Source organism: Ascaphus truei, chromosome 4 (genome assembly GCF_040206685.1).
Source record: "Ascaphus truei isolate aAscTru1 chromosome 4, aAscTru1.hap1, whole genome shotgun sequence".
NCBI classification, from domain to species: Eukaryota; Metazoa; Chordata; class Amphibia; order Anura; family Ascaphidae; genus Ascaphus; species Ascaphus truei.
In genome coordinates this window covers 3,707,750-3,729,366 of record NC_134486.1, presented here as the reverse complement: position 1 = coordinate 3,729,366, position 21,617 = coordinate 3,707,750, and the positions used below count along the sequence as shown (strand labels likewise).

The 21,617-nt window shown below is 47.8% G+C and overlaps 1 protein-coding gene across 1 annotated transcript in view; it reads left to right on the top strand.

The window, feature by feature from the left end:
* The first annotated feature begins 10,856 nt into the window (after nt 1-10,856).
* Nucleotides 10,857-21,617, top strand: part of TRIM54 (tripartite motif containing 54) — a 40,457-nt gene continuing 29,696 nt past the window's right edge. The window contains exons 1-3 of the mRNA XM_075595203.1: nt 10,857-11,515; nt 16,721-16,893; nt 19,214-19,385. Of these exons, the coding sequence (XP_075451318.1) occupies nt 11,348-11,515; nt 16,721-16,893; nt 19,214-19,385 (513 nt within the window). The 5' untranslated portion in view covers nt 10,857-11,347. The remainder of the gene's footprint in view (nt 11,516-16,720; nt 16,894-19,213; nt 19,386-21,617) is intronic.

The following is a 21,617-nucleotide window of genomic DNA, read 5'->3' as shown; positions in this document are numbered from 1 at the left end:
TGTGAGCACGTGACCTGCATACGGGACGGAGTGGCACGTACGGGACACCTGTGAGCACGTGGCCTGTATATGGGACAAGGGTTAATACACAGATTTCTAGCCTCACCTCAATCCGTCCCCATATACCACCTGTCATGAACAGCACACAAGTGAGCACGTGACTTGGATATGCAACCAGGGTTAATACACACGGCTACTCTATCCAACTCTCCTTTCTCCTGTACAAGGAAAAGGAACTTTCACAGAGTTGATATTGACCCCTTACTCTGGAGGGGGCAGATTGGATGTGGTGGGAGAGCTTGTTCCTGTGGAAGGGGGTGAGTAAGGCAAAGGATCAGAATCAAGAGGTGATCTGGGGGGGGGGAGGGGAGTGATGGAGCGAAGAGGATGGGAAGGAATGTAGCGAGAGAGGAGTGCCGAAAGGTAAGGAGGAGCAAGACCATGGAGAGATTTGTAGACCAGGAATTTGAAGAGGGAGCGTTGTTGGATGGGCAGCCAGTGGAGTTGGGTGAGGAGAGGGGTGGCTTCGGCAGAGCAGGGAAGATTGAGGCATGTACTGGCTGCAGCATTTTGGACTTGTTAAAGGAGTAGAAGGGGAGACTGAGGAGAAGGGCATTACAGTAGTAGAGACTGGTGAAGATGCAAAGTTTGGCCAAGGAGAGCGAAATGCGTGGGTGAATTTTTCTTAGGTGGTAGTGACAGGTAGTAATGATCGAGGTGATGTGTTGGGTGCAGAGGCGAGAAGGGTCGAAGGTGACTCCAAGGTTGCAAGCAGAAGGAGGGGGAGATTGTGTGAATTGAGGAGAATGGGAGGGAGGAAGCAGGAAAGTAGAGAACTTGTCTTAGCTCGGTTAATGTGTAGGAAGTGGGAGGACATCCAGGTGGAAATGGCTGAAAGACAGGCAGAGATATGGGTGGAAAGTTCCGGTGAGAATAGTGGGAAGGAGAAATAGATTTGGCTGTGTGCAAAAAAAAATGGACATTGGATCCATGGGAGGAGATTAGGTCAAAGGGGGGTAGTGTAGAGGGAAAAGAGGAGATGACCAAGGACTGAGCCTTGCGGCACACCCACTTGGAGGCTGGTGGGTGCAGAGGATGAATTGTTGAAGGTAACAGGAGTGGTGGGGGAGAGGATGAGAGCCGTGATGCCCGTGATGAGCAGTGTCCGTGATGCCAAGGTTGGTGAGGGTGGAGATGAGTGAGGTGGATGAGGCTGGAGAAGAGTTTGGAGTGGCAAGCTTGGGAGAGAAAGTTGTGGATTGTGAGGAGGGCAGTTTCAGTGGAGTGTGAGGGATGGAAGGAAGGAATGGGCGTGGATGAAGGTGGAGAGTTGGTTATGAATGATGCACCTTAGGAGTTTGGAGAAGGAATGAGAGGATGAACGTTGGAGGGGAGGGTGTGGTCGAGAGATGGTTTTTGGAGGAGAGTGATGATTACTGCAGTTTTGAAGGAGTCTGGGTATTATCTGCTGAATAGGGAGAGGTTGAAGGAGGAGAAATAGGGGGGAGGCGGGAGTGTGGAATAGGGTCAGAAGGGGATGAGGTGGGATGAGCATTTGAGGATTGAGACGAGATCATAGAGATTGGTTAGAAGGATGGGAAAGAGTGTGGGGAGGGGGCAGCAGTGGGGAAGGAAGTATGGATGTTATTTTTTTGTGGGAAGTAGGAAGCAAGGTCTGGTTGAGTGGGGGGTGGGGTTTAGGTGAGAGATGGGGAGGGTGGTAGCAGATTGTTTAGGGTGGAGAACAGTTGATGTGGATGAGGTAATAGTGATTTGATAAGGGTGTTATAGTATATTTGTGTTTGCCATTTGAGAGTGGAGGTGTATTTGTGGTGGAAGTATTGGAAGGTGGTAAGTGAGGATGGGGAACAGAAAGATCTCCATGATAGCTCGGCCGGGCGAAGGGAGAGATGGAGTGTTTGGAGGTGGCAGTTGAGCGAGTTTAGGTGGGATGCACAGGGTGGAGTGGTGCAATTGAATTGAGGGAGGAGGATAATGCAGAGTTGATGGTGGATAGGGCAGAGTTCAGTGGGAGAGAGGAAAATGATGTGAGTGGGGGGAGGATTGATGAGGTGGAGGTAAGGGAGGATGGGTCAATTAATTTGAGGTTTCTACGAAGAATGGGATTGGGTGGGGGTGAGCAGGGAGGGTGATGCAAAGGATGGTGAAGAGGGGGAGGTGATCGGCTGGTGGGACAAGGAGTGGGAAAGGGGACTCGTCGTGACATCTTGCTGTGAGGATAAGGTTGAGGGTGCCTCGGTGTATGTGGGTGGAGGGAGATTCAGTGAGAGTCCAAAGGAGGGGATGAAAGCCGAGGCAGAGGTGGGGTTGTTGAGGTGAAGGCTAAAGCCATTCAGGACAGCAAGAAACTTTGGAGAAGGTGATAGCGAAGAGAGGAAGCAGTCAAACATTGAAAAATAGTGTGGGTGAGCCAGGGGGATGATAAATTCCAATGATTGTGATGAGTAGGGGGAAAGCAAGCAGGCATGATGGAATTCATAGGAGGAAAGGGGGGGGGGAGAGGGTTTGGGGCAGGTGTCCAGGATGAGGAGACAAGGAGGCTATCGTCTCCAGTGATGTGGGGTATGGGTAACGTAAGATTGCATAGATGTGAGGGTGGCAGTGTTTTTGGTGTTGATCCATGTTTCGATGATTGTGAGAAATACAAGATTGTTTTGTAGGAAGTGATCAAGGGTGAAGGTGATCTTATTGCAGATGGATCTGGCATTACAGAGGGAGAATGGGAGGTTGGGGTGGGAGTGGGGGGTTATAGGGAGAGGTAGCAGGAGTTGACGAGGGGGTATATGAAGTTGACATGGCGAGTGGAATTTGGCTTGTGGTGAGGGATGGGCCGGGTGATGACGGATTGAGAAGGCTGGTGGCATTGGAGGGAGGGATGGGTGGGGCAGAGACTCATGGAGTGGAAGCAGGATGAGTAGCAAAGAGGGTGGATGAGGAATAGGATTGGGTGGAGGAGGGGATAGTTGTTGAGGGACTCTTAATGTTTTGTGAGATTGGTGTGAACAGTGGTAGTTCAGCAGGGGTTAGGGATAATTGTAGTGGGGATAGTTGATGGAGGTATCAGTTAGTGATGGGGCAGTCTGTGTAGGGGTAAAGGGTACAGTTAGTGGGGGCATCATTTCTAATGGGGGACCGTCCTTTGTTAGCATTTGAGACTGGAGTAGTCCATTTTGAGAGCACTGGGAAGGAAACAATCAGATTTTGGAAGCAATGGGTAAGGGAACAATTAGGAATCACTGGGGAAGGGAACAATGCATTGGAGCACTTGTATAGGGAACAATCAGATTAGGAAGCAAAGGGGAAGGGGGCAATCTAATCACTACAGTCGATTAGGAATAATTGGGGGACAATGGATTTCTTGGTACTGGGAATGATATAGCGTGAGGCCACTGGGGGAGCCAGGAATCCAATAGATATTACAACAAGAATTAGGTCAGTGTTGATGCACTTGGGAAGAGGACAATCAAAGCAAGGCGCTGTGGGAGTGAAAGCGTTACTTTTTCACTTTGGTAGGAATCACTTTACTCAACCTAGTGATTTGGACAGCACTGGTTTAGCAATCTCCGAAACACAGACAAATACGAGCTCGGGCAGCTAGGAGTCAGACAACAGGGCTGATTCCACACTTCAAAGTTTATTCAGTTGTGCCCCGACATTTATACAGAAAACCAAGGGCATGTTAATACATAACATATCATGTTTAACAATGTGAGAAATAACTAGTTTCTGTAGAGGTTATGTATCTGTGTCTTTGGACAAAGCATTAGTAAATCACTACATCTTGCTTGTGTTTGGCCGGCAGTTTCTACTTCTACATTACAAAGAGAAATACAGGGAGTGTTTATCAAGAGCATGCAGTTGTCTTGTTTGGGACATTTTACAGCTCTTGCTATTGTATGAAAGATAAACTGAGAACAATAAAAGTAAATACAGATTACAACTAGCATAGTGAGTTAATTCTCTCAGTACTGGAACAGCTCATATAAGGATAAAATAAGCAGATTATATTAACCATTTAAATCCCTGAGACTTGTAGAGCTGACATATAATTTTAACCCCTTCAGGGAAGGAACAATGTGTTTTGAGCATTGGGGGCGGGGAGCAAGAATAAGAACAATATATGAAACTAGTCGTGCTGGAGAGGAAGGAGGGGAGTACAGTTATAGTTGAATGAAAAAACCCTTGGTGGCTATAGTGCTGAGGTACAGGTACAGGGTAACTCGGAGTCTTGTGGCTGTAACAGGGAATGTAATCGCATATATGAGCTGTCATGGAGAAAACCCTGCGCATGCACGTGAGTGTGCCAGTGCCGCCGACGCTCGTTTCGCGTGTACATGCTTTTTCAAGGGGGGGGGGGGGGTGTTGTCCTTACCTGGGAGGTTATATTGCCGGGTCAGGTAAGTGTTGACAAGTTAATCCTTTGAATGCTTGTTCGTTATTGTTTATTCATTACACATTGCTGTTATTGTTCTTATTAAGCATTTAGCCTAATAGAGTTAAACAGACACACAATAATCCCTACTTGTCCGTGATGTGTTCTCACGGTTAGTATATTGGATACATGTGACTTAGTTGTCATATTTATAACAACCATCATGAGAGTTACTTTAGTGGATCTGGCAACTTAGTAATTAATTGCCAATTCACTCGGGTCATAAAGTTACAGATCATAATTCAACCTTAAAATAATTTAATGTTTAAATGTCACATTTAACCACCAGTCATTTAAATACATATTTCAATGGTTTAATTTATTTATTGTTCAGTTTGCAGGATTTCCACCAAATAAAGGTTATTAAATACTGATGCGTTGGTTTGTTTTTAATAGTAGTAGTTATTATTATAGATTATTAACAGTATGGTCTGTGGTCTCCATCTTCTAACCCTGAATGTGCATCATACAGAGATCATATTAAGGACTGATTAGATGTGTCCCTGGAATATCCTTCTTCAAATAAAAGGTGAAAACACAAACCTCTCATTTAAACCTCTTGGAGACAGGGTGCCCAGCATATAAATCCACCAAGATTCTTTCTTTAGAAGTTCCTTGTCCCAGTCCCCTCTGCGACAGCCAGGGGAGAATTGTATTGTATGTCTTTATTTATGTAGCGCCATTAATGTACATAGCGCTTCACAGTAATAATACGCGACAATCATGTAAATAACAAATAATATAAATAACAGGTCATGGGAATAAGTGCTTCAGACATAAACATAACATTTAGGAAGAGTAGTCCCTGCTCCGAAGAATTTACAATCTAGCTGGTATGTCGGAGGAACGTACAGAGACAGTAGGAGGGAGTTCTGGTAAGTGCGTCTGCAGGGGGCCAAGCTTTATGTATCATGTGTCTAGTATTATCCACAGTGCTACTCGTATGCTTCTTTAAACAAGTGTGTCTTAAGGTGGGTCTTAAAGGTGGACAGAGAGGGTGCTAGTCGGGTATTGAGGGGAAGGGCATTCCAGAGGTGTGGGGCAGTGAAGGAGAAAGCTTTAAGGCGGGAGAGGGCTTTAGATACAAAGGGGGTGGAGAGAAGACATCCTTGAGGACAACGCAAGAGTCGGGATGGTGCATAGCGAAAAATTAGGGCTGAGATGTAAGGCGGGGCAGAAGAGTGTAAAGCTTTAAAATTGAGGAGAAGAATTGAGTGCGAGATGCGGGATTTGATCGGAAACCAGGAGAGAGATTTCAGCAGGGGAGACTCTGAGACAGATTTAGGAAAGAGTAGTGTGATTCTGGCAGCATCTTTTAGGATAGATTGTAGGGGAGACAAGTGTGGCAGGAAGGCCGGACAGCAGGAGATTACAGTAATCAAGACAGGAGAGAATGAGGGCCTGAGTCAGAGTTTTAGCAGTCGAGCAACAGAGGAAAGGGCGTATCTTAGTGATATTGCGGAGGAAAAAGCGACAGGTTTTAGAGATGTTTTGAATGTGAGAGAGGAGTCGAGTGTGACCCCTAGGCAGTGTGCTTGGGCTACTGGGTGAATGATGGTACTTTCAACAGTAATGTGGAAGGAGGTAGTAGGGCCAGGTTTGGGAGGAAGTATGAGGAGCTCTATTTTTGCCATGTTAAGGAGGCGGAGGGCCATCCAGGATGATATCGCAGAGAGACATTCAGAAACTTTGGGGGTTGAAAAATAGATGTGTGTGTCGTCAGCATAGAGGTGATATATAAACCCAAGAAATTTGATTAGGTCACCTAGAGAGAGTGTGTACAGAGAAAAGAGAAGAGCTCACAGGACAGAGCCCTGGGGTACCCTCACAAGGAGATCAATAGAGGAGGAGGAGGTGTTAGCAGAAGAGACACTGAAAGTACGATGGGAGAGGTAAGAGGAGATCCAGGATAGAGCTTTATGAATACCAGTAGTATGGAGAATAGGTGAGAGTCTGTGGGCCAGCTGCAGGGAGAGTTTAGGTATTTACTGTTTTAGCTCTATGTGCCTCTATTGTTGATTATTTGCATAGTTCTGTTTTTCTTCCAGTATGGAGAATGTGAAGGAGAAGAGGGTGGTCTACGGTGTCAAATGCTGCAGAGAGGTCGAGTAATATGAGCAGAGTGTAATGACCTCTGTCTTTGGCAGCATGGAGGTCGTCAGTTACTTTAGTGAGGGCTGTTTCCGTGGAGTGAGCAGTGCGGAAGCCAGATTGTAGAGGGTCTAGGAGAGAATAGGTGTTGAGAAAGTGGAGCAAGCGAGAGAATACAAGACGTTCAAGGAGTTTAGAGGCAAAAGGCAGGAGGGAGACAGGTCGATCGTTAGAAAGACAGGTAGGGTCAAGCTTGCTGTTTTTGAGTAATGGTATGACTGTTGCATGCTTGAAGGAGGATGGAAAGGTTCCAGAGCAGACGGAGGAGTTAAAAATGTGTGTGAGCGTAGGGATTATAGTAAGAGCAAGAGGTTTTAGGAGATGGGAGGGAATGGGGTCAAGAGGGCAGGTGGTAGAGGGAGAAGAGGAGATAAACAGTGACGCATCCTCCTCTGAGACAACAGAAAAAGAGTCAAGGAAGGCAGGAGGAGAGTTAGGAAGAGGTATAGAATGGGAGGAAGAAACAGACGGGATGTTCTGACGTATGGATTCCACCTTTTCCTTGAAATAGTCAGCAAAGTCCTGAGGTGAGATGGAGGAAGAACAAGAGGCAGGTGAGGGTGGTCTGAGTAGAGAGTCAAAGACAGAGAACAGTCGGCGTGGGTTAGACTTGTGCATGTTGATTAGTGAAGAAAAGTAGGCTTGTTTAGCTTGCGAGAGGGCAGAGTTGAAACAGGATAGCATAAATTTGTAGTGAAGGAAGTCTGCGAGAATATGAGATTTCCTCCAGAGGCGTTCAGAGGAACGAGTGGAGGAACGCAGCATGCGCGTGTGGAATTCCAGCCAGGGTCTGGGGTTAGAAGGGCGAGTGCGGCAGAGAGAAAGCGAGGCATGTAGATAAAGAGAGGAAGATAAGGCAGAGTTGTAGTTCCTGACCAGGTTGTCAGGGTCTGGAGCAGAGCTGAGAGAGGAGAGGGAGGAGCGTAAAGAGCGTAAAGTTGAATCAAGGCTGGCAGGTTAATTGAGCGCAGGTTTCTGCAGAAGCGAGGGGTAGATGGAGGTGGAGAAGGGGAGAAGCGAGAGAGAGAGGATGAGATGAGGTGATGGTCAGAGAGAGGAAAGGGGGAAATGGAGAATTGGGCAATTCCTGTAAATTGTAGTGTATTAATATCACTATTGTGGTATTCATTTACATGTTTAGCCACAGGTGTATCCAAATGATTCCTTATAGATCCTATGTGCTCCAGGACTCGCTGTTTAAATTGTCTGCGTGTCTTTTCCACATATTTATTGCCACAGTGGCAAATGGCCATGTAAATCACCCCTGTAGAGATACAGCTAATGAATTTCCGCAGAACAAAATTCCTAGTATTGTTCCAATGTGTAACTTGTTTAGTCACATTTACATAGTGACGTGCTTTGCAGCGTTAACATCGATGACATCCTGGTGGCTTTATTGGTAACCGTGTTTGTATTGGCGCATGTTTGTATTGGCGCATGTTTGTATTGGCGCATGTTTGTATTGGCGCATGTTGGTAGCAGTGGGTTTCCTGCATATTCTTGTACCTAGGCGTCCATCATCAATCACCACGGGATATTGTTAGATCTCAGAAATAATTTTTTTCTTTGTCATATTCCAGAGTGAAATGTAAGTTGTATGTATTTGTATTCAGAATTTGTACAAAGTTCTTACGCATGTCTAACGGCCCGTTGCAAAGGGTGAGGACATCGTCCCGATATCTCACCCACAGTTCCACGTGCGATGCAAAGCTTTCCGTTTCTACAGTAAATACTTCCTGTTCCTCCCACCACCCCAGGTGTAAGTTTGCATACGATGGGGACGCACATGCTGTCCCCATCGCTGTCCCCCATCGCTGTCCCCCATCGCTGTCCCCCATCGCTGTCCCCCATCGCTGTCCCCCATCGCTGTCCCCCATCGCTGTCCCCCATCGCCTGATGGTTTAATTGGTTGTTATTTATGGATAGTGCAGCACTGGCCCCTTGTCTGTAAAAAATGAGCCACAGCTAGCTATAATATCTATATATCTATCTATATACAGTATATCTCTGGGTCCAATTAGCATTGTGATTGATTTCAGGTGATGGGTGCACAGGTTTAGGGTATTTAGGGTGCACAGGTTTAGGGTATTTAGTCACAGTAAGGCATAGGCTTCACTGCACACCCCCAGGAAGGAGATCCCTCTGGGGATCGAAACGTCGGATTTTTGTGTCTGTTTCAATACATTATGTTGCTGACTTACCTCTGAGTGCTGCCTCTGTTTGCTGTTCTGCCGCCCTGCTGGATGGTAACGTACTCTCTCTCGTTATATATATATATCTAACAACGACTATATGCACTCCCAATGAGCTCAATGCAAAACAGTGTACTTGTTTATTACAGATTGGCGCAGTGTCTTGTGCGCACAGGCAGGAGAACCAAAGCAGCTAAACACGGCAAATCTGATATGGGTATTTTTAATAAATCAGTTCATAGTGAATGTTTTTTTTTTTTAATTATTCAACCCGTAATGCCATTTTAATGCATTTTAAATCACTCTCTGATTTCTACGGCAGCTTTAGCCACCTCCCAACAGTGCAAGATCTTTGCAATACTTTCCTGTTTGGGATCATTTGCTGCAAGCTGTAACAATTGATCATGTTACCTTAGTAATATCAGGATACATTGTAGCTGCTGAGTTACATTAATTGAAAACTAAAAGGCGGCCGTTATGTTAGGCGCACAATCAGGATTTTTACAGGTGTATAACAGGAGCCCCAAACGGTTGCCAGCTTAGGTAAGAATGTAGAAGATACATTGTCACACGCTTTACATATTAAAATAAGAAGAAATTGGGGGGGGGGGGTGGTATTGCTGCTTTAAAATATCAATAGAAAAAAATGCACCAAAAGATCTCTGCGGGTAACCAGCACAAAGTATATGTACAGCCAGCTCAGCAAAGGATATACGTAGAGATGTGTCCGCTTCCGGGCGGAGCGCACAGGTTCCCGATCATCTCAAACACGAAGGAGAAAGGAGCGCATGCTCCACAGTGCAGATCAGTTTCATAGAAACGTGTCGGTTTGACATCAGGATTAGAGCCACTCGCAAACTGTTCATTCTTTCAAGCTTATTGGTCATTTCGTTACCACACTGCATTGCACTGCAGGAGGCGGGGAGCTGCCACCCGCTTCAGCGCTCTTAGACATCCCCGAGAGCGTCCCAAAGATGCCCAAATCCAAGGAGGTAGGGACCAGATAACACAATATGGTACTCGGTATTAAGATCACGAGAAGGGGAGACACTCCGGTAGATATAAATCAGGGGGCCGTAGCTGATGTCACTGTGTCTGTGCAGATGCCCCCGGTATGTGTTACCGGTGTCGCCCTGGCATAGCCGGCAGGCGGGTTAGTCGCTGCTTGGATCCCTTAGAAGTGGGAAAACTGCCGGTGAGCTCAAGTGATCCAGCACTAGACTGTTCCGACGCGTTTCTCAGCAAACTGCCACTTCCTCAGGGGCCCGAGTGTCTTTAATCCTGATATCCAATCAGCACTTCTTATATTACACTGATCTGTACGATGCAGTTTTCGCTTCTCTTTCCTTTTTCTATAAATATACATATTGGGTTTTTTAAGCAAACATCGTTGATTTAGATTGCCCATGAAGTGAAAGCTTTGCTTGCCGGTGTCCTGTGAAATGTGAATATTCTGACTGCTGCCGGCGGGTCACTCTCGGTCTCTCCGCGTTTATCGGTGACGCGGGTGAGTGTGAGTGCTGACACTCCAGGCGTAGGAGATTCCACAGACCTCGGCAGGAAAGAGGTCCGGTAAAGAACGTAACAACTCTCCCGAGTGTTTGGAAATATTAAAAGAAAAACGTGATTTAAAAACTCGCTCCTGGTTTATTTAGGCGCCTCTTTTTTTTTAATCCGTTCTCTGCCGGAGGGCGAGTAAAAACCACCAGTCATGCCAGTGATAATAGCCGATGTCCCTCCAGTGTGGCCTTGTGTGGCACACGTCTCAGGCGTGTAACTGTACACACAGTGCCAGCGCTGATTTATTCCGTGTGTGTATTTGCGAGTACGTGGAAGTGTATTTGTGTCGTTGTTATTGTGCGTGTCATTGTGTGACTCAGTGTCACCTGCTGCCTGTGACAGCTGCGGCCTCCCTCTCCCCCCCCCCCCTCTTTGCTGTCCTTATCCAGGGCCTAAAAATATCAGCAGGAATGTCCCCTGTCCCAACTCCTCCTCATCTCGGCTTCTTACTGCCGCCCAGGGAGGGGGCAGGAAACCATCGCTCGGTGCAGCGTCTGGAACATGCAGAGCCCTTAGCAGGGAAGGGGTTAACAGCCCCCACCCCTCCCCCCCAAAACGTGTGACGAGAGCCTCCAAACTTCGTCTCCTGTGATTGTGAAACGGAGAGGTGACAGAGGGGAGCTGTGTGTGTCTGCCTTGTGACAGGACAGGAGGGACCTGTGTGTGTCTGCAAGAGAGCCATCTTTGTGGGTTGTGAGTTGTGTTTACAGAGCAGTGCAGAGCTGTGTGTGTGTGTGTGTTGAGAGCAGAGCAGATTGGTGTGTGTAGCAGTGTGTGTGTGTGTGTGTTGAGAGCAGAGCTGTGTGTGTGTGTTGAGAGCACAGCAGATTGGTGTGTGTAGCAGTGTTTGTGTGTTGACCACAGATTAGGGTGGTGTGAGGTGTGTGTTGAGCAGAGTGGTGTAGCACAGTTTGTGTGTGTGTGTTGAGCAGCGAGGTGCCTGCACAGTTGTGTGTGTCTTGCTTCTGGTCTCTTAGCGTCCTGCGAGGTGATGAACTTTGCGGTGGGCTTCAAGTCGTTGGCGGGGGACACGCAGACCATGGACAACCTAGAGAAGCAGCTCATCTGCCCCATCTGCCTGGAGATGTTCACCAAGCCCGTGGTGATCCTGCCCTGCCAGCACAACCTGTGCCGCAAGTGTGCCAATGATGTCTTCCAGGTAACACCAGCTAAGGGGGCACCTCTGGGGCGTTATCCCACCTACCAACTATCAACCGTGTGATAAGCAGAGCTATCTTTGAGAGGGGTCCCGCAAGGAGTGTGTCATGGCAAGTTCCATAAGAGATCAGCAATGCAATCCATACCGTGAACTGGAAATGATTAGGATTGGCTCCAATACATCATTGGGATTAGTGCTAATAAATTATTGGGATTGGTGATAATAAAGGGTCGGGGTTTGGCTTAGGGGAATTTCTAACACTTCTGTATATTGCAGGTTGGATATAACACATTTATTCTTGGTTTAGTGCTTTGGCTCCATGTGTCCTTCACACAAGTGCAGATAATGATCCGGCCACGGTTATATCTGATTGAATCATGGCAAAGTTCCTAAAAATACCGGCACATGGGAACATAAGACTAGGACTGGGTCATTATCCCGCGGGGGCCTGAAGTTAGCTGGTGCATGCGTTATACAGAGGGGTGGTTAGGGTAACACCCAGATAGAGGATTACAATAATCTTCTTATTTTTGTCACCCATCCGATGGGTCCCTGGTCCCATGTGTTTCAGTGCTCGGAATCTCTGAACACCCTAATAAGTCAGCGAGACTCGGGGTGATGTGAGATGTTGTGTCTGTGTCACCCTACGGTAAAAGTAACAAACCACAAGGGTCATTGGTGCACATCTACTGTGTCATCATGAAGGCTCCGTGGGCCATAAATCCCGTGACTGTCTCTCTTCAGGGGATAGAGGGCTCAATGGGCTATGAGTTGACATGTTTTTATGTTGCAATCGGGTCTCTGGATATCACGCGTGTGACATGACGCCTCCCATCTGGTGAAATGCCCAGATCATAGTATCCGTCACCCAGAGGCGGGACTTGAATACAGGACATTTTGCACCTTCATGGATCTCTTTAAGTCACATTCCCGGGCAGAGCGACCACGACGAGTCACAATGGCCTCAAGTTCTCCAACCATCTCCCACCAAATACATTCCACTTTCACAATCACTCCACATCATTACAACAAATATGGGGATATCTATGAAAGTGGAATATATAGAGTTAGTTACTTCACTTCTCATTAGTGGAATATATGGAGTTAGTTACTTCACTTCTCATTAGTGGAATATATGGAGTTAGTTACTTCACTTCTCATTAGTGGAATATATGAGTTAGTTACTTCACTTCTCATTACTGGAATATATAAAGTTAGTGGGTTAGTTACTTCACTTCTCATTAGTGGAATGTATAGAGTTAGTTACTTCACTTCTCATTAGTGGAATATATAGAGTTAGTTACTTCACTTCTCATTAGTGGAATATATAGAGTTAGTTACTTCACTCCTCATTACTGGAATATATAGAGTTAGTAACTTCACTTCTCATTAGTGGAATATATGGAGTTAGTTACTTCACTTCTCATTAGTGGAATATATGGAGTTAGTTACTTCACTTCTCATTAGTGGAATATATGAAGTTAATGGGTTAGATACTTCACTTCTCATTAGTGGAATATATGGAGTTAGTTACTTCACTTCTCATTAGTGGAATATATGAAGTTAGTGGGTTAGATACTTCACTTCTCATTAGTGGAATATATGGAGTTAGTTACTTCACTTCTCATTAGTGGAATATATGGAGTTAGTTACTTCACTTCTCATTAGTGGAATATATGGAGTTAGTTACTTCACTTCTCATTACTGGAATATATGGAGTTAGTTACTTCACTTCTCAGTGGAATATATAGAGTTAGTTACTTCACTTCTCATTAGTGGAATATATAGAGTTAGTTACTTCACTTCTCATTAGTGGAATATATGGAGTTAGTGGGTTAGTTACTTCACTTCTCATTAGTGGAATGTATAGAGTTAGTTACTTCACTTCTCATTAGTGGAATATATAGAGTTAGTTACTTCACTTCTCATTAGTGGAATATATAGAGTTAGTTACTTCACTCATCATTACTGGAATATATAGAGTTAGTAACTTCACTTCTCATTAGTGGAATATATGGAGTTAGTTACTTCACTTCTCATTAGTGGAATATATGGAGTTAGTTACTTCACTTCTCATTAGTGGAATATATGAAGTTAATGGGTTAGATACTTCACTTCTCATTAGTGGAATATATGGAGTTAGTTACTTCACTTCTCATTAGTGGAATATATGAAGTTAGTGGGTTAGATACTTCACTTCTCATTAGTGGAATATATGGAGTTAGTTACTTCACTTCTCATTAGTGGAATATATGGAGTTAGTTACTTCACTTCTCATTACTGGAATATATAGAGTTAGTTACTTCACTTCTCATTAGTGGAATATATAGAGTTAGTTACTTCACTTCTCATTAGTGGAATATATGGAGTTAGTGGGTTAGTTACTTCACTTCTCATTACTGGAGTATATGGAGTTAGTTACTTCACTTCTCATTAGTGGAATATATGGAGTTAGTTACTTCACTTCTCATTACTGGAATATATAGAGTTAGTTACTTCACTTCTCATGAGTGGAATATATGGAGTTAGTGGGTTAGTTACTTCACTTCTCATTACTGGAATATATGGAGTTAGTGGGTTAGTTACTTCACTTCTCATTACTGGAATATATAGCGTTAGTTACTTCACTTCTCATTACTGGAATATATAGCGTTAGTTACTTCACTTCTCATTACTGGAATATATAGAGTTAGTTACTTCACTTCTCATTACTGGAATATATAGCGTTAGTTACTTCACTTCTCATTACTGGAATATGCCTCCAGGGTATACATATAATAGTAAAGTTTTGTGCACTTCAGATGTTCCATAAAACTTTAGAAGTTTATTGCCTAGGGGCAGAGTGTACTAATGGCAGTGACAGAGTTAAGGGGTCAGTCCCTGCTAGGGGCAAGGTGTACTAATGGCAGTGACAGGGTTAGGGGTCAGTCCATCCTAGGGGCAAAGTGCACTAATGGCAGTGACAGGGTTAAGGGGTCAGTCCCTGCTAGGGGCAAGGTGTACTAATGGCAGTGACAGGGTTAGGGGTCAGTCCATCCTAGGGGCAAAGTGCACTAATGGCAGTGACAGGGTTAAGGGGTCAGTCTCTCCTAGGAGCAAAGTGTACTAATGGCAGTGACATGGTTAAGGGGTCAGTCTCTCCTAGGGGCAAAGTGTACTAATGGCAGTGACAGGGTTAGGGGTCAGTCCATCCTAGGGGCAAGGTGTACTAATGGCAGTGACAGGGTTAAGGGATCAGTCCCTCCTAGGGGCAAAGTGTACTAATGGCAGTGACAGGGAGGGGTCAGTCCCTCCTAGGGGCAAAGTGTACTAATGGCAGTGACAGGGTTAAGGGGTCAGTCCCTCCTAGGAGCACAGTGTACTAATGGCAGTGACAGGGTTAAAGGGTCAGTCCCTCCTAGGGGCAAAGTGTACTAATGGCAGTGACAGGGTTAAGGAGTCAGTCCCTCCTAGGGGCAAAGTGTACTAATGGCAGTGACATGGTTAAGGGGTCAGTCCCTCCTAGGGGCAAAGTGTACTAATGGCAGTGACAGGGTTAAGGGGTCAGTCCCTCCTAGGGGCAAAGGGTACTAATGGCAGTGACAGGGTTAAGGGGTCAGTCTCTCCTAGGGGCAAAGTGTACTAATGGCAGTGACAGGGTTAAGGGGTCAGTCCCTCCTAGGGGCAAAGTGTACCAATGGCAGTGACAGGGTTAAGGGGTCAGTCCCTGCTAGGGGCAAAGTGTACTAATGGCAGTGACAGGGTTAAGGGGTCAGTCACTGCTAGGGGCAAAGTGTACTAATGGCAGTGACAGGGTTAAGGGATCAGTCCCTCCTAGGGGCAAAGTGTACTAATGGCAGTGACAGGGTTAAGGGGTCAGTCCCTCTAGGGGCAAAGTGTACTAATGGCAGTGACAGGGTTAAGGGGTCAGTCCCTCCTAGGGGCAAAGTGTACTAATGGCAGTGACAGGGTTAAGGGGTCAGTCCCTGCTAGGGGCAAAGTGTACTAATGGCAGTGACAGGGTTAAGGGGTCAGTCCCTCCTAGGGGCAAAGTGTACTAATGGCAGTGACAGGGTTAAGGGGTCAGTCCCTCCTAGGGGCAAAGTGTACTAATGGCAGTGACAGGGTTAAGGGGTCAGTCTCTCATAGGGGCAAAGTGTACTAATGGCAGTGACATGGTTAAGGGGTCAGTCCTTCCTAGGGGCAAAGAGTACTAATTGCAGTGACAGGGTTAAGGGGTCAGTCCCTCCTAGGGGCAAAGTGTACTAATGGCAGTGACAGGGTTAAGGGGTCAGTCCCTCCTAGAGGCAAAGTGTACTAATGGCAGTGACAGGGTTAAGGGGTCAGTCCCTCCTAGGGGCAAAGAGTAGTAATGGCAGTGACAGGGTTAAGGGGTCAGTCTCTCCTAGGGGCAAAGTGTACTAATGGCAGTGACATGGTTAAGGGGTCAGTCCTTCCTAGGGGCAAAGAGTACTAATGGCAGTGACAGGGTTAAGTGGTCAGTCCCTCCTAGGGGCAAAATGTACTAATGGCAGTGACAGGGTTAAGTGGTCAGTCCTTCCTAGGGGCAAAGTATACTAATGGCAGTGACCGGGTTAAGGGGTCAGTCCCTGCTAGGGGCAAAGTGTACTAATGGCAGTGACAGGGTTAGGGGGTCACATGTGGGTGACTGATGCCTATTTAATCTGTTACCTTAAAGTATTTTATAAATCTATTTTTTTTTAATGTTTGTAAACTTTTTGCAATCCTGAGACACCCACCCCTGGAAAGCCTGGTCCTGGGGGTGGGTTTAATGGCTCCCAGAGACGCAAAGACGTTATACTGTGTGCTCATTTGCATATCATTACCCAGAATTCCGTATCAGTATGAGTGTACTTCCCTGTATTACAGTGTGTACTGTATATTGTGAAGCGATGTGCTGTATACACAGAGTTTGTGATGCTCTACGCAGGGGTGACCAACTCCAGCCCTCAAGGGCCACCAACAGGTTAGGTTTTCCGGATATCCCTGCATCAGCACAGGTGGCTCAGTCAGAATAACTGAGCCACTGATTGAGCCACCTGTGCTGAAGCAGGGATATCCCTAATACCTGACCAGTTGGTGGCCCTTGAGGACTGGAGTTGGCCGCCCCGGCGTTCTGGTGGACTTGTCATGGTGATGGGATACTGTGACGGGTCCTTTTCTCTGACCCAGTGTGGGCAGCACTAATGTCCCTTTTCTCCCCAGGCCTCTAACCCCCTGTGGCAGTCTCGTGGCTCCAGCACGGTGTCATCGGGGGGCCGTTTCCGCTGCCCGTCCTGCCGGCACGAGGTGGTGCTGGACAGGCACGGGGTGTACGGGCTGCAGAGGAACCTTCTGGTGGAGAACATCATAGACATTTACAAGCAGGAGTCATCTAGGTGAGGAGGTCCTACTGGGGTAACCCCTTCACTGCCAGAGGGGTCCCTCCACCCATTCCCTCAACCTCCCCCCATCCCTCTCCTCCACCCCCATCCTCTCTTCTGTACCCTCATCTTCTCCCCTCCCCCACCCCCCCACCCAGATCCTCTCTGAACATTTTCTCATTTTATGGGTGCAAATGAATGTCCCACCTTTCAATATATATCAAATAGTCCCCAGTCTGGTTCTTTTCTCAATGTATTCAGACAATAGAAAACATCTTTCACCGCATCATTTCCAGCCATTGCATTATCCAGGCAGATAGAATCTGGTATAGCGTGGGGAGTCCTTAGCTTGTCCTTAGCTTGGATGTGGAATGATTCTGAATTCTATACATTCAAATACATCCATCTTCAGACATTTCACCAGCACACGTTTCTCTCCGTGTCAGCCAACATGTTATTAGTTAATCATCAAGATGAGAACACAGAGTTGCACAGAATTGGAATTCCCTTCGCAACACTTCCTGGGAGTTAGAGGAACCTGTGCGTTCTGTCACCCGGTGACTACAGCTAATCCGATGTTCCTTATCCTTTAAGACCCATTTCTATCGTATTGTCTTACTAACGCTTTAACTAACCTTTGAATCCAAACTGTTGCAGCTCAGCAGACATGAAACATACAAGGTGTAAAACATGGATACACCTGGCGGCCTTCAGATTATCTTTGCAGAAGCAGCTAATAATTTTCCAATATAATTTGTAACTCAATACTAAATTACATATTTTAACTAGTTACATGCTGAATTTGAATTTCAAGCCTAACTATTAATTATGCTATGCTACTCTCTCTCTCTCCTCCCCCCCATCCATCCTCTCCTCCCCCATCCATCCTCTCTCCTCCCCCATCCATCCTCTCCTCCCCCATCCATCCTCTCACCTCCCCCATCCATCCTCTCTTCTCCCCCATCCATCCTCTCTTCTCCCCCATCCATCCTCTCTTCTCCCCCATCCATCCTCTCTGCTCCCCCATCCATCCTCTCTCCCCCCCATCCACCCTCTCTCCCCCCATCCACCCTCTTCCCCCCCATCCGTCCTCTCTCCCCCGCCATCCGTCCTCTCTCCCCCCATCCATCCTCTCTCCCCCCATCCATCCTCTCTCCCCCCATCCATCCTCTCTCCCCCCATCCATCCTCCCCCCCCTGCCCATCCATCCTCTCTCCTCCCCCCATCCATCCTCTCTCCTCCCCCCATCCATCCTCTCTCCTCCCCCCCATCCATCCTCTCTCCTCCCCCCATGTGTTCTCACCCTTCCCCATCCATCCTCTCTCCTCCACCCATCCATCCTCTCTCGCCCATCCATCCTCTCTCCCCCCCATAACGTCCTCCCCCCCCTGCCCATCCATCCTCTCTCCTCCCCCCATCCATCCTCTCTCCTCCCCCCCATCCATCCTCTCTCCTCCCCCCCATCCATCCTCTCTCCTCCCCCCATGTGTTCTCACCCTTCCCCATCCATCCTCTCTCCTCCACCCATCCATCCTCTCTCGCCCATCCATCCTCCCCCCATCCATCCTTTCTCCTCCCCTCATCCATCCTCTCTCCCCCATCCATCCTCTCTCCTCCCCCCATCCATCCTCTCTCCCCCCTATCCATCCTCTCTCCCCCCTATCCATCCTCTCTCCTCCCCCCATCCATCCTCTCTCCTCCCCCCTATCCATCCTCTCTCCTCCGCCCTATCCATCCTCTCTCCTCCCCCCTATCCATCCTCTCTCCTTCCCCCTATCCATCCTCTCTCCTCCCCCCTATCCATCCTCTCTCCTCCCCCCTATCCATCCTCTCTCCTCCCCCTTATCCATCCTCTCTCCTCCCCCCTATCCATCCTCTCTCCTCCCCCCTATCCATCCTCTCCTCCCCCCTATCCATCCTCTCCTCTCCCCACCCCCATCCCCTCTCCTCCCCCCCACCACCCATCCTCTCTCCTCCCCTCACCCTCTCTCCTCCCCATCCTCTCTTCCTCCACACCCCATCAACTCTCCTCCCCCCCACTCTCTCTCCTCCCCATCCTCTCTTCCTCCCCCATCCTCTCTCCTCCCCCCCACCACCCATCCTCTCTCCTCCACCCCACCACCCATCCTCTCTCCTCCACCCAACCACCCAACCTCTCTCCTCTCCATCCTCTCTTCCCCCCACCTTCTCTTCCTACCCCCCCATCCTCTCTCCTCTCCATCCTCTCTTCCCCCCCATCCTCTCTTCCTACCCCCCCATCCTCTCTCCTCTCCATCCTCTCTTCCCCCCTCATCCTCTTTTCCCCCCCCATCCTCCCCCCCCTTTTCTCGCTCAGGCCCTTGAACACCAAGTCTGAGCAGCACCTATTGTGTGAGGAGCACGAGGAGGAGAAGATCAACATTTACTGCCTGAGCTGCGAGACCCCGACCTGCTCCATGTGCAAAGTGTTCGGGGCCCACAAGGACTGCGAGGTGGCCCCGCTCTCCAACGTCTACAAGAGACAGAAGGTACCCGGGGGGGCACAGCCAGGGAGTGTCAGCTCTTTGGCCTAGATTCCACACTTCATAACATCTTATTAAAGGGGCAGTCCCCCTTAGCTCAGAGAAAAGGAAATATGTTTTAGGTGATCTATCAATGTCCGGTTAATATCATGTCACTCATGTTACTGCGCTGAACCCCTCTGCTGCCAGAGAGGCCTGAACACATTATACATAGAGAAGGCTGGCCAATCAGTGAAGTCTTCCTCTGCTCACTGTCTGTAATCAAATCCAGAGTACCAATACTTCTTACTTACAGAGCCAGAGTACCAATACTTCTTACTTACAGACCCAGAGTACCAATACTTCTTACTTACAGAGCCAGAGTACCAATACTTCTTACTTACAGACCCAGAGTACCAATACTTCTTACTTACAGAGCCAGAGTACCAATACTTCTTACTTACAGAGCCAGAGTACCAATACTTCTTACTTACAGAGCCAGAGTACCAATACTTCTTATGTACAGAGCCAGAGTACCAATACTTCTTATGTACAGAGCCAGAGTACCAATACTTCTTATGTACAGAGCCAGAGTACCAATACTTCTTATGTACAGAGCCAGAGTACCAATACTTCTTATGTACAGAGCCAGAGTACCAATACGTCTTACTTACAGAGCCAGAGTACCAATACTTCTTATGTACAGAGCCAGTGTACCAATACTTCCTTTTTACAGAGTAACACTAATAATAGTAATCAGCGAGAGAGGCAAAAGGTAATCAGCGAGACTGACAGGTAATCAGGGAGAGGTGACAGGTAATCAGGGAGAGGTGACAGGTAATCAGGGAGAGGCGACAGGTAATCAGCGAGAGGCGACAGGTAATCAGGGGGGAGAGGTGACAGGTAATCAGCGAGAGGTGACAGGTAATCAGCGAGAGGCGACAGGTAATCAGCGAGAGGCGACAGGTAATCAGCGAGAGGCGACAGGTAATCAGCGAGAGGCGACAGGTAATCAGCGAGAGGCGACAGGTAATCAGCGAGAGGCGACAGGTAATCAGCGAGAGGCGACAGGTAATCAGAGAGAGGCGACAGGTAATCAGAGAGAGGCGACAGGTAATCAGGGAGAGGCGACAGGTAATCAGGGAGAGGCGACAGGTAATCAGGGAGAGGCGACAGGTAATCAGGGAGAGGCGACAGGTAATCAGCGAGAGGCGACAGGGAATCAGGGAGAGGCGACAGGTAATCAGGGAGAGGTGACAGGTAATCAGGGAGAGGCGACAGGTAATCAGCGAGAGGCGACAGGTAATCAGGGAGACTGACAGGTAATCAGCGAGACTGACAGGTAATCAGCGAGACTGACAGGTAATCAGGGAGAGGTGACAGGTAATCAGGGAGAGGCGACAGGTAATCAGCGAGAGGCGACAGGTAATCAGCGAGAGGCGACAGGTAATCAGGGAGAGGTGACAGGTAATCAGGGAGAGAGGCGACAGGTAATCAGCGAGAGGCGACAGGTAATCAGCGAGAGGCGACAGGTAATCAGCGAGAGGCGACAGGTAATCAGCGAGAGGCGACAGGTAATCAGGGAGAGGTGACAGGTAATCAGGGAGAGGTGACAGGTAATCAGCGAGAGGCGACAGGTAATCAGCGAGAGGCGACAGGTAATCAGCGAGAGGCGACAGGTAATCAGCGAGAGGCGACAGGTAATCAGGGAGAGAGGCGACAGGTAATCAGGGAGAGAGGCGACAGGTAATCAGGGAGAGGCAACAGGTAATCAGGGAGAGGCGACAGGTAATCAGGGAGAGGCGACAGGTAATCAGGGAGAGGCGACAGGTAATCAGGGAGAGGCGACAGGTAATCAGGGAGAGGCGACAGGTAATCAGCGAGAGGTGACAGGTAATCAGGGAGAGGTGACAGGTAATCAGGGAGAGGTGACAGGTAATCAGTGAGAGAGGCGACAGGTAATCAGGGAGAGGCGACAGGTAATCAGGGAGAGAGGCGACAGGTAATCAGGGAGAGGCGACAGGTAATCAGGGAGAGGCGACAGGTAATCAGCGAGAGGTGACAGGTAATCAGGGAGAGGTGACAGGTAATCAGGGAGAGGTGACAGGTAATCAGTGAGAGAGGCGACAGGTAATCAGGGAGAGGCGACAGGTAATCAGGGAGAGAGGCGACAGGTAATCAGGGAGAGAGGCGACAGGTAATCAGGGAGAGGCGGCAGGTAATCAGGGAGAGAGGCGACAGGTAATCAGGGAGAGAGGC